The 14168-nt window shown below is 33.3% G+C and overlaps 1 protein-coding gene across 1 annotated transcript; it reads right to left on the bottom strand.

The window, feature by feature from the left end:
• Positions 1 to 11080: 11080 nt before the first annotated feature.
• On the bottom strand, positions 11081 to 12846 carry LOC121244603. Its single transcript, XM_041142753.1, has 5 exons — positions 12261 to 12846; positions 12024 to 12101; positions 11782 to 11881; positions 11536 to 11669; positions 11081 to 11396 (listed from the first exon to the last, which is right to left on the bottom strand). Exons 1-5 carry the CDS (start codon positions 12633 to 12635, stop codon positions 11163 to 11165), a joined length of 921 nt encoding a protein of 306 aa, XP_040998687.1. The 5' UTR covers positions 12636 to 12846; the 3' UTR covers positions 11081 to 11162.
• Positions 12847 to 14168: the final 1322 nt, after the last annotated feature.

Raw genomic sequence — 14168 nt, 5'->3', positions numbered from 1 at the left:
CTGAAAATGCAATATCAGGTTTTGTAGAATTTGTAAGATATATTAAAGCACCCATTGCACTAAGATATGGTACTTCAGGACCAACAATTTCTTTATCTTTCATTCGAGGACGAATATGGTCATTCTCAATATCAAGTGATTGAACAACTATTGGAGTGCTCAAAGGGTGAGCTTTATCCGTATAAAAGTGCTTTAAGACTTTTTCTGTATATGTAGACTGATGAACTAAAATTCCATTTGAAAAATGTTCAATTTGTAAACCAAGACAAAATCTGATTTTTCCAAAATCTTTCATTTCAAATTAATTTTACAAATAAGTTGCAGTTTTCGTGAGCTCTTTTGGAGTTCCAACCAGATTTAAATCATCCACATATATTGCAATAATTGCGAATCCAGGCTCTGACTATTTAATAAAAACACATAGACAAATTAGATTATTCTCAAATCCTTTTTTTAATAGATATTCGTTAAGACGATTGTACTACATGCGTTTGGATTGCTTTAAACCATATAATGATTTTTGTAGCTTGATAGAATAAATACTTTTAGATTTTGAATTATATGTTTCAGGCAGTTTATATCCTTTAGGGATTTTCATATATGTATCATTATCTAGTGATTCATATAAATATGCGGTAACTATATCCATTAAACGCATATCCAAAATTTTCATTACTACCAAGTTAATAAAAAATCTAAATGCAATTGAATCCATTACAGGAGAATATGTTTCTTAAAAATCAATACTAGGTTTCTGCGAGAAATCTTGTGCGACAAGTCGTGCTTTATATCTCACGATTTCATTTTTCTCATTACGTTTTCGTACAAATATCTACTTATATCCAACAGGTGTAACACCTTTAGGTGTTTGGACGACAGGTCCAAATATTTCACATTTTGCAAGTGAATTCAATTCTTCATTAATTGCATTTTTTCATTTTGGCCAATCATTTCTACGTCGACATTCAGCGATGGTTTGTTATTCAATTTCATCATTACTTCTGGTAGTGTCTATTGCAACTTTAAAAGAAAATATATTATCAACAATAATTTTATTTCTATCCCATAATTCTCCTGTACTTACATAATTTATTGATATCTCTTTATTTTTAGGTACTTGTTCATCTTTAGGAGATATCTCTTCAGCAGATTCCTTTTCAGTAGATTCTTTTTCAGAAGAATTTGGTGTTAAAAGTTTGGATGGATCAACTAATTTTGTTGCTTGTTTTGTGGGTATAGTTTCTTCAAGAATACCAATTTCTTTTGCTTTTCTCTTTTGGGAAATCTTATCCTTTGTACCAATAGGTCTTCTACGCTTTAGGCATGTCCTAGATTGATTTTCTACTTGATTTATTGATTGTCCTACAGAGACTTCAATCTGCGTAAGGATATTAGCAGCTGGAATATAACTTTTTATTATTTTCTTACTATCAGTAAATGCATCTGGTATTTGCAATACCTTGTAAATGAATAATCCTCTGAACTTTCAGTTCACATTGATTTGTATGAGGATCATCAATATGAGATAATGTCGATACATTCCATGCTATTTCTTTTTGTGATCCAGACACATTTTCTTTTCCTAATGGTAGAAAAATTGTTTTATTAAAATGACAATTTTCGAAACGTGCCTTAAAAATATCACTACTTAAAGGTTCAATGTATCTAATAATAGAAGGAGTATAAAAACTAATATAAATATCAAGTCTTCATTGAGGGCCCATCTTATTGCGTTTGGGAAGTATAATCAGAACATAGACAGCACAACAAAAAATACGAAGATGAAAAATATTTGGTGGTTGACCAATAACAAATTGCAATGTGGAGTTTATTATGGGCAGTTGGCCTAATCTGAACTAATGATGTAGCATATAAAATTGCATGTCCCCAAACAAAAACAAGGGGTGGGTAGTGGGCCCCGCATCCCGTTGCACTGCCCAGTTCGCCCTGCCTCTACCCATGCGGGGCGGGGGTTCCTTCCCGCTTATGCGGGGTGCGAGGGGTCTTGCCCACACCAGAGGAGACCGGTAGAGGTGGGGGTGGAAGGGGCTAAGCCCCGCTCCGTTTTTCCCCCGCCCCGCATAATTAATATAATATATTTAATATTTATATTATATATATAAAAAAAAAACTGCGTAAGTGAAACGACGTCGTTTTGTCTCCCCCCCCCCCCCCCCCCCCCCGCGTCTTCTCGAACTCTCGTCTCTCTCTCAGACTCACTCTCTCGCACTCTCTCAGTCTCTTTCTCTTGATCTCTTCTCTCTTTCTCTCTCACATGAGCACCACCCATTGTTTGCTGTGCCAAACTCCAAAGATAAGACTCTTAGTCCTTACTCCAGACCTTGATTGGAATTTGGAACCTAGATATTTTTTTTTTTGAGTTTTTGATTAGAGATTAGAGGATGGATGGGTTGAATCAGAGATGGAGGATGAGAATGATTGTGAATTTGTGCTGTGAATTCTGATTTGTGCATGTGTTTGAAATTGAACGACACCGTGTTTTAATTTTTAATTTTTATTTGTTATTTGTATTTGTAGGTTTTCGGATTTGAAACCCTAAATTAATTTTGGGTCCAAATCCGAAACCCTAAATCAATTTATTTAGGAGTTTTGGATTGAACCCCTAAATCAATTTAGGGGTTCAATCCAAAACCTCTAAATTGTGTTGGATTTGCACTTTGCCTTATTTTTTCATATGTGGTGTATTATTATGATTTTTTTTATGTCTTGTGTTACTTGATTTTATAATTTTTCATTATGTTGTGGAATCAGAAATTTCTTTTCAAATGAATTTCAATGATAGCTGTCCTACCCCTACCAGTACTCTTGCCCGAGAACCTAACCCTACTCCAACTCCTGGGAGTGAGAGTATACCTTGCCCCGCCCCCAAACCCACACAGGGCAAGAAACCTATTTTTATAGTTTGGTCTCAGTTTACCAAACTAGAGGGTGGTGACCCCAATAACCCACAAGCTAAGTGTAATTAATATGAAAAAATATATGGATGTTACTATAGGAAATATGATACATCCCAGTTAAAGGTCCATTTAGAGGAACAATGTAAGAAAAGTCCAATATTAAAATCTTTACTAGAGATCTTTATTGGAACAATGCAAGAAGAGTCCAATATTAAGATCTTTACTAATCTAGATATTGGACAAAAAAAAAAAAAATGGTGGATGAGAGTAGTAGTATAATGCTGATGAGTGTAGAAGAAAGTTAGCTCGTATGGTTATCATAGATGAGTTACCTTTTCAGTTTATGAAGGGTAGAGGGTTCCAAGAACTTGTCCAAAAATTGGAACTTAGATTTATGCTTCCTTCTCGCCACACTGTGGCAAATGATATTAAAAAGATGTACATAAAAGATAAAGATGTTTTGCGAGATCAATTGGCGGGTTTGGTAGTTTGCCTCACTACCGATACTTGGACTTCTGTTCAAAATATGAATTACATGTCTTTGACTGTTCATTTGTTGATTCTAATTGGATTCTTCACAAAAAGATTATTAAGTTTTGTCAAATAACTGATCACAAGGGTGAAAAGATTGGGAAGGCCTTGGAGGCTGTAATAAAGGAGTGGGGGTTGGCATGGGTTTTGACAGTTTTGATTGATAATGCCTCGTCTAATGATGTCACTTTGAGATATCTGAAAACTTATCTTAGAGAGGCAAAGAAGAAATTCTCTTGGGTGGTGAATATTTGCATGTTAGATATGCTGCACATATCTTGAATATAATTGTGACTGAGGGGTTGAAAGATGTTGATGACTCAGTTGCATGAGTTAGAATGTCTGTGAAATTTATGAGGTAATCTCCTTCTAGATTGGAGAAATTCAAGGTTATTGTAAAGACTGTGGGCATAACATCGAAGAAGGGTCTTTGTACTAACATTCCTACCAGATGGAATTCAACCTTCTTGATGTTGGAGGCGACCCAAGAATATAAGGCAGCCTTTCGATTATTGGATGATGAAGACATTCAATATGTCAAATACTTTGATGAGCACGAGGGATTAGGAAAGCCTAATGGTGATGATTGGGAGGTAGTTTCTACTTTTGTTGATTTTGTCAGGCTTTTTTATGAAGTCACATTGAAGTTATCTGGTTCTTTATACCCTACATCCATGAGTTTTGTCTACAAATATGTAGGATGAAATAAGAATTAGACGATATGTGTAGGGGTTCCAATCTAAGGATGAGGGGGATGACATTTACCATGAGGGTCAAATGTGACAAGTATTGAGGAGATTTGAGTAGACTAAATATTTGAAAATTTCAGGCATGTTATATGGTTTGAGACTTGTGCACGATTAGGCAAGGGCTGATCTTATTGGTGATATGGCCCGAGATACCCTAACTAAATTGTATGATGAGTTTAATGCGATTAAGGGTGATATTTGTATCTACTACACCTACACTTACCCCAACGCCTCCTCCAGACACTGGGCCAACAAAGAAGCGTAGATTGGCGTGGACTAAGACCCTCGCACAGAATCCCACACTAGTCCATTAATCTACGGAGGTGATTTCAAAGTTAGACAACTATTTTTCAGGGGATCTTATTCAAGATGATGATGATTTCGATATATTAGAATGGTGGAAGGTGGTAGCAAAGAAATATCTCATCCTTTCTGAGATGGCCCACTGTATTTTGGCCATTCCTATTAGCAACGTTGCCTTAGAGTCAACCTTTAGTACTAGAGGGCGCATATTGGATCCTTTCCATAATTCATTATCTTCTACAACTGTGGAGGCATTGATATGCACACAGAGTTGGACGATGGGAAATGATATTCATATTTTGAATGTTTTAGATTTTAAAGAGACCGACGAGGAGGGTGGTGATTAGTTTGGATCTGGACCACCTGATAATTGTTGTTTTTATTTTTTTTATTTTAATTTATTTATATTCATTTCGATTTTATCAGTATTAATTTTAGTATTAATTGTTGTAACAACACATGAGACGACTCAACCGACGTCTACCTCTGCTGCAATATGAATATGTGCTCAAGCCTCAAATCTCAATGAGTTAATAAAAAGACTACCTGCTGGGGTCGCCCAAAATGTCACAGTCAAAGACTCAAACAACTCCATCTTTAGATTCTTAGAATATTGAAATTTGAATCATTTGTACATATTATGTATTCAATTATTTGTAAGCTTGACACAATGTCCCTTGGACACTTTATGTTTGTAATTTTGTAATTGTTTATAGCTTTTCAATTTTGTAATAGCTTGTTATTATTAATAGTTTATTAGGTAGTAGACTAGTAGTTTGTAGTAGTACTTCATTTGCTCTAAATTAGTAAATTTGTATCATGTATATATTATTTTTATTCATTTAATTTTTTTTAATCTGATTTTTAAAATTTTTTTTTACTTATAATTTTATGGGCCCAAAATGGCCTAGAAGCTATTTCTAGGCCTAAAAGAAAAAGCTTCTAGGCCATTTTAGGCCTATTTCAGCAGTTTTTTGGCCTGCTTCTGAGCCAAAGGCCCAATAGGGGGTGGACGGATTGACCCCCCCCACCCGCATCCCGTTATCCAAGACGGGGTACCCCAGCCCCCGCACTCCGAGGGAGGGGGAAGGGGAGAAAATCCTTTACCTCGACCACGAGGGGGCGGGTAGCACCCCTAGTAAAAACATGTAGTTTTGTTCTCATAAGGTAATGTCTAAGAATTAATTGAAGTTGTTTAATAAATTATTTAGCTAAACCGTTCTGAGTATGTACATGGACAACTGAATGTTCAAAATGAATTCCTATTGACATGCAATAATCATCAAAGACTTGATATGTAAATTCTGATGCATTATCCATTCTGATAGACTTGATTGGATAATCAGGAAATTGAGTTTGCAATCTAATAATTTGTGCAAGAAGTCTAGCAAATGCAACATTACGAATAGAGAGTATACAAACATGTGACCATCTAGTTGATGCATCTATTAAAACTATAAAATATCTAAATGGTTCACATGAAAAATGTATTAACCCACATATGTCCCCATGAATTCCTTCTAAAAATGATGGAGATTCAATTACTACATTAGAAGGGGATGGTCTGATAATAAATTTTCCTTGAGAACATGATGCACATGGATAATCACTTGGTAAAAGAATCTTCAGATTCTTTAGAGGATGTCTATGTGAGTTCTCAATTATTTGTCGCATCATAATTGATCCTGGATGTCCAAGGCGATCATGCCAAAGCATAAAATTTTTTGGATCAGGGCACTTTTGGTGCATTACAATATTTGATTCAATTGTACTCATAGTTGTATAATATAACCCAGAAGAGAAAGCTGACAGTTTTTCTAATATGAGCTTCTGGCCCGAAATCATAGAAGTAATGTAAAGATATTTATTACTGCTTTCATTGATGGTTTCAACATGATAATCATTACGACGAATATCTATAAAACTTAGTAAATTTCTTCTAAATTTTGAAGAATACAAAGCATCGTCAATACACAATTTTGTTCATTCTGGTAATATTATATTTGCTCTTCCAAAGCTTTCAATTAGATTTGAAGAACCGGATATGGTATTGACATTAGCTCTATTCAATGTTAAACATTGAAAATATTTCTTATGTTTAAGAATTGTATATGTGATACAACTGTCTGCGAGACATACATCTCCATCAATTTTCTTCAAATTGATCAATAAAATCCATGCTTCCTTAATAAAAGCAAAACACATATAAAACTTTATTAATATAAAGAAAAATAACAATGTACTCAAAGATAATAACTGAAATATAATGTGATTATAAGGCAAAGAAAAAAAATTAATTATTGTATCCAAAATCATCACTAATAAAAAAATCTGTATTTTCGTTGGGGTTCACAAAGAAATAAAAAACATCCAGATGGGTGAGATCCATTCCATTTAGGGTATAAGTTGAATCTACTGGGTTCTTGTGATCAACAAAATTCATTTCGAATCCTTTTTCATTTTCTTTAATAGAGGCCTAATATAGGTCTATCAAATATTTTGGTGTACGACAGATACGTGGCCAATGTCCATTCATATCACATCTAAAACATTTATCCTCATAATTCTTCGCTTATGAAATGAAGTTCCATTCGCTTTAGGGAATGGAGTAGAACCAGTTGGGTGAGATTGATGATTTTTCATTAAAAGCTCATTGTTCTGTTCAGCCACTAACAGACAAGATATTAGTTCAGAATATTTTGTGAACTTGCGCTCTCGATATTGATATTGCAGGAGCACATTTGAGGCATCAAAAGTGGTATATGTTTTTTCTAACATATCTTCATCAATGATTTTCTCACCACATAATTTTAACTGTGAGCTTATTTTGAAAAGTTCAGAGTTGTACTCAGACACTATTTTAAAATCTTGCAACCTCAAGTGCATCCAGTCATAGCGAGTCTTTGGAAGGATAACGATCTTTTGGTGCTTGTATATCTCCCTTAGACTATTCTATAAAATCAATAGATCTTTTATAATGATGTACTCAGTTTTCAATTCTTCATGCAAATGATGGCGAAGAAAAATCATTACTTTAGCACGATCCTACATGGACATTTCATTCTTTTCTTGGATAGTATTTCCAAGGTTTATTGCATCAAGATGGATTTCAGGATCCAAAATTCAAGATAAGTAATTGTTGCCAGAAACATCGAGAGTAACAAATTCTAATTTTGTGAGATTCGTCATTATCTATAACAAATATATTAAAAATCGAATAAGTAAATATTATAAAATTTAGAATATGCAAGAATTATAAACTTTATGAAGTCATATGAATTGCATTGAAAATATAATATTTTACTTCAAAGAGTATTGCATAAAATATATGTTATAACATCATTTGAAATATGAACATATCATGATGATTATAAAATGATATTATAAAATTAAGGAATGACTTACAGTGATCAGAACAATCTCATAAACAGCTTTAAACGTCAAATAACACGATAATTGGCTAGAGTCTTGTGCTGATAACGTATTGTAAACTAAAGAAAAGTAGCAAGAGAATTGAAAGACCACAATATTTAGAATTAGTTCTTCAGGAACTAAATATTATTTCTCTCAACTTCCTTATTGTAAGTCTACTACAAATGCTACTCAAGGCACCCTTTTATAGGCATGGAGAATATATGATGTTAAATGAATACATGAATTTAGAGAATGACAATACATAAATCAAAAAGATACATGAATATGAAAAATAGGGATACATGAATATGGAAGAATTATAATAGTTATTCATCAAATACATTCTATGAATTTACAACAAAAGTTAAATTAACAACAAAATTACTATTTTTTCCGAAGTGGTACTACTCCATTAGTTTCTTGTAAATGGGTTAAAAAATAGTAGCATGAACATCATTAGTCCCACGGTAAAACCATTATCAAACTGATAAAAATCAGTTAAGGGATAGTTTGGTTACATGAAACCAAACTATCCTATCTCATCTCATAGACTCATATAATCATTACAAATTTTCCAAACTCCCATATAAAATATAATAAATAATTCAACTTTTTCAAATCTCAAAACAAAAATAATATTAAAAAATAATATTATAATAATATTTTATTCAACTTTCAACAAAACATCTCATCTAATCTTATCTTATCTAAACTGCATAACCAAACGAGATTGTTGGCCACAACTTCACTTATTGTGGCAGCATATCCATAGCCAAGCTACCTCTCTTGGTCTTCCAAAATCACACAATATATTTAATGAATAAATTTTTCTATGGTTACCGAAAAAAAAAAAAGACATCATCAAGCTTTAACCACTTCTTTTATTTATAATTCTTCCCCAAAAAGTAATGAGTATCATGTGTACCTCCGGCTCCAGGGAAAGAAATAGTACAATCAAATGCCATTCCATTACTCACATGACACACTACCTTAATGCTAAATACAATATCAAATGCATGTTCGAAATAATGTTAATAGGATGAGAAAAACTTTAAACTGGACGTGGTGTGAATTTGCATTTTACACCCTCCAATAGAAGATTTTGTCCTCTTCTTTTTTTGGTGTAATCTTGAAACTAAATTTTGGTGTAAAGGGTTTAATTGAAGACTCTCCTCTTCATTCTTCTTCTTCCTCTATAAATATATTCCAACTCAGATGCATTCAGGCATTCCCTGAACTTTCTATATATCAGCATATATAGGTGTGTGTGTGTGTGTAAACAATTCATCCAAATGAAAGAATATATATATATATATATATATATATATCTATACTATATATAATAAGTGCAGATAGCCGTGAACAATAGTTTTTGTCGTCCTCCGTGTTGTAGTCCATTTTTTGTGTTTTCTCCTTTTTGTCATGATTCTGTTTTAATGTTTTGTGTCCATTTAACTAGGGGTATTTTGGTCTTTAAGAGTATTTTGGTCTTTTAATTTTTCCCTTCCCGAGATATATCATTTGGTTTTAACTCTCTCTCTCTTCCTTTATTCTTCTGTCTTAACTCTCTCTCTGCCTTTTTTCCCTTCCCAAAACGCTTTCTCTTCTCTCTTCTCCGAAAGCGACGCTTTTTTTTTTCTCTCTCTCTCTTTGCATATGCTTCATCTTCTCATAGCTTCTCTCTTTAGTTTTTATCTCCGAAAGTGAAGTTCTCTCTCTGGTTTGTTTTTTGTAATTTTTTTTTCTTTCGGTATTGTTGGTTTGGGGATTTACATGGGTTTGTTGGTTTTTTTTTTTTGGTTGCCGTTCGTTTGAGGATTTTTCATGGGTTTGCATGTTTGGATGATGTTCGTTTGTGAAGAAATAAACTTTTCTCTTCACATTTGGATGTTGTGGGTTTTTTTTTTTTTTTTTTATTTTTTGCGAAAAAATTAACTTTTTTCTTCAGATTTGCATGTTGTGGGTTTTTTGTATTTTTTTTTTGAAAAAATATATTTTTTCATGGGATTGTTAGTTTTTTTTTTTTTTTTTTTTTATGTTGTTGGCTGTTTATTTTTTCGTTTCATTGATGGTTTTTTTTTCTCATTTCGTTATTTACAGATTTTTTAAGAGATGCAATTTTTTTTGTTGTTTGATTTTTTTTTCCTTCGGATTTGCATGTCGTGAGTTGTCTATTTTATATTCTTTGCTTTTGTTTATATTTTTTTCTTATGTTCGACGGAGGCTTTTTCCTTGTGGGTTTGCATGTTGTGAGTTTTATCTTTGGGTTATTTTTTTCACATTTTTTCGTTTCATGAACTCGGTTTTTTTGGTTCTCATTTCGTTTTTTTTTTGTTGTTTGATGGGTTTTTTTTTTTTTTTTTTTTTTTTTTTTTGTGTGTATTTGCATGTTGTGAGTTCTCTGTTTTGGGTTTTCTCTCTTCAGGTTTGTCATTTGCAGCATTGGGTTTGTATTTGTTGATTTTTTTCTGTAGATTTGCATGTTGTGAGTTATTTTTTTTTGTCTTCGTTGATGGTTTGTCTTCGGTTTTTTTGGTTGTTTGATGGTTTTTTTTTTTTTTTTTTTTTTGGATTTGCATGTTGTGAGTTCTATGAGTTTGAGTTTTCTTTCTTCACGTTTGTTATTTGCAATGTTGGGTTTGTCTTTGTTGATTTTTTTTATAGCTTTGCATGTTGTGAGTTATTTTCTATTATTTGCTTTTGTTATTTAAATGTTTTTGAAAAAATATAATTTTTTTTTTTTTTTTTTTTTTTTTTTTTTTTTTTTTTTTTTATGTTCGATGGGGTTTTTTTCCCAATGGATTTGCATGTTGTGAGTTTTGTCTTTGGATTTTTTCTCTGATTTTTATTTTTTTTCGATGAAGATTTGCATGTTGTGCGTCAGAGGTTTTTTTTATTATGTAGTTAGATGGAAGTCAGTTTATGTTTGTTTATTTGCTTTCCTTTTGTATGTTATTTACTTGCATCTTGTGATTTTTCTGCACTACATATAAATTTCTTTCGCATTTGATATAATTTTTTTTTTTTGGAATTAGGTTATAACTTTTTATTGTTGTATATATGATTTATAAATTTGTAAGAAAATATAATTTTTTTTAGAATGCAATTGTGTTATTTATATATATATATATATATATATATATATATATATATATATATATTTGATGAACTAATGAACAAAGTCTTCTTGAGGCCTGTGATAATTGGAAATACATGAACGTACATTCCCCAGTGGCCCCCAGCTAGGTTAGATACCAATCTTCGATGGTATATCTGATCCAGCAGAGAGTCTTGAGAGAAGAAAGATACTAGCTGAGGAAATCAGCACAGCTCCGGCAAAACAGGCAAGATCCACCCCAGAAACCAAAGGTATGTTCTTTAACTTCTGCAGAACTCCCACCTGAAGTATCATTATCACAGCATGCCCTATTTTCGATTTGGCTTGTGAAACTGATTGCATCTCAACCCATGCCGGAAGTGTCTGCAATAAGGTACGTACAGAAATATTTATGCATATATATATATATATATATATGGCAGTTTAGGTTAAAAACAATCGATTGAAAAATATTTATGCATGGAAAAGTAGGCTCTGAAAGTGAAAGTGGAAGGTTAATTACCTTCATATAGAAGAGACCAAACAAGTTTGACCCGGAAAGCAGTGGCCCTTTTCGTGTCATTGTCTTGTTCCCAACAAATATCACGTACAAACCCATCCCGAACATTAGCATGGCAGTTCCTACCAGGAACATGTCTGCAACAATGACAAGCATTTAGCTCCCACAGTATTGGACATATATATATATATATATATATAGAGAGAGAGAGAGAGAGAGAGAGAGAGAGAGAGAGAGAGAGAGAGAGACCTATGGCTTCAATAAGTAGCTGCATGACATGTTCTTGATTGGACTTGTCTGAGAACGAGTGGAAATACTGTAAATATGACTCTAATATGGTAAAGCAACCCTGTAATTAGTTCAACAAATGAATTAAGAATGTCTCTGTCAATTGTTGAAAATATCAATTATTGTAAAAACACATATAGTAAATTAATAATTCATTCCATTTCACTTGTCACAAGGAAAAGATGTTGCTTTTAGTTTCTTACCTCAAGGAAACACAACACCGAACCGAATAAAGATCCCACAACAGCAAATAGTGTAAAGAATCGGCAATCAATTATAGCCTGCGCATTGAGATTAATTGAAGAAAATTAAGAGAAAGACAAATACTACTTTATATTAATGTTCTGTGCAGATAAAAGAGAGGTTTTCATAGGAAATGTGTAGAACAATATTCATGCATGCATGGAGCTTAGATGCTCGAAAAGAACAGACTGGCGTACCCTTTCAATGAACAGTTGGACATATAATCTCTGTTCCACAGCCATTGATCTCAACGTAGACATGGCAGCCTTGATAACATTTGCCACCACAAGAGAAGCCAAATATGACAATAATATTCCACGGCCGGCTCGAAGTTCTGAGCAAAGGATGGGCTCCGAAGTAGCCGCGGACGCCTTCACAGCCAGGACTGAGTTCCTAGTCTCGCCATCCATGGAGACACTCTTCCGATCATCAGCTTCAATAAACCCCGCTTTGCTTACACACCTGACAGTAGTCCCGGACAAAGAAGCCGACGCAGAGGAGGAAGAAGAAGAAGGAAGACCAAGAGGCAAAGGTGGCCTAGCCGTACGAAACATTAATCTAGCTGTTGCCATTGTTTTCGGAAGAAGAGGTGTTGGGTGGTTGGTCTGTCGGTCGGCCGGCAGGGGGGGTTGAGCTAATTAATGGGTCGATTTATAAGCACAGCAGCACAACATGAGCATGAAAATTGACGAACAATTTCGCAAGAAGTTTCCCGGCATATTAGCCACGGGTTTTGGACCGTTTGGCTTGGAAATTTTTGAACGAACCAAAACCCACGTAAGTCACGTTACATCTCCATCTCTCTCTCTCTCTCTCTCTCTCTCTCTCTCTCTCTGCGTCCGCAGCGTGTGGGTCCGCTGGACTTCTGAGCCGAACGCTTTCACAATTCTCCGTCGTCGGCTTTGAACGCCAAATAATAGTTGGAAACTCGCATGTACTGTTGCAAATTGCAATTGCTAGTATCACGAATTTTTTTATAAAATATATTCAATATCATTTTATACAAGACTTTAAATTTATTTTATAATAAAAATAAATTTATAATGTATGTTACATTCATATTAAATTAAGTCGATTTATAAATTTGTTTTTATGAAATCTATTTTTGGCTAAAACATTTCTATTTTTCTTTTTAACATTCGAGTGCCGAAATGCAGAAATTTTTTTAGATGAAATTAGAATAAATGAGATATATAAAATAAAAAAAAGTCACATCCTAGACTTTTAGATCTGAATCGGCTCAGATCTTAGATGAAATTAGAATAAATGGGATACATAAAATAAAAAAAGTCACATCCTAGACTTTTAGATATGAGTCACTAGAGTAATCGGCTCTACTTGACCGCACATTACTTTTGAGTTTTTTTTTTTCTTTTTCTATTCACATTTTTTTAATATATTTAAATATTTTTAAAAAATAAAAAATATATTAATATACTTAAAATCAATTCCTTAATCACTAAAAAAAAAAAAGCAATCAAGTAGAGCGATATACTTTGAGAGGCAAAGTAGTTTTTTTCCTTTAGATCTTCCATGCATTTAGAAGTTGTCACATCAATTTTTTTCATCATAATTAAAAGAAAAAAGTTAAATACAGTCGGGTTGCGTAATTACGAGGAACCGCAGTTGATATGGAAAATGAAGTGCACCGTTTTGTGTCTACTATAAAAAGGTGTGTTTCATATCAAGACCAATACCCACATTTCCCTCCCTTCGTCTCCACCTCTCACTCCCTTCGATTTCTCCCCCTCATCTGGGTCTAGTGACATTGGGAAGGTTAGGTACCTCCAAACCTTAGATTTATCTTAGAATTTCTTCAATAGGTCTTCTCAAAACCCTTGATTGAAATATGCTCACCCACACAACCAAATGGGTCACCAGCGCTCCAAGTGACGGTCGAAATGGTGAATACAACCACAAAAGAAAAAAAAAAAAGTAGATAGCATTAAGATCTTAGAGTTTTGGCTGTTTTTGGATGTTAAAGTGAATTGAGTTGAGTTGAGATGATAAAATATTGTTAGAATATTATTTTTTAATATTATTATTATTTTAAAATTTGAAAAATTTGAATTGTTTATTACATTTTGTGTTGAAATTTGAAAAAA

The sequence above is a fragment of the Juglans microcarpa x Juglans regia genome, chromosome 8S (genome assembly GCF_004785595.1).
Source record: "Juglans microcarpa x Juglans regia isolate MS1-56 chromosome 8S, Jm3101_v1.0, whole genome shotgun sequence".
NCBI classification, from domain to species: Eukaryota; Viridiplantae; Streptophyta; class Magnoliopsida; order Fagales; family Juglandaceae; genus Juglans; species Juglans microcarpa x Juglans regia.
Note: the sequence above shows the minus strand (reverse complement) of the source record. Positions and strands in the feature narration are given on the sequence as shown.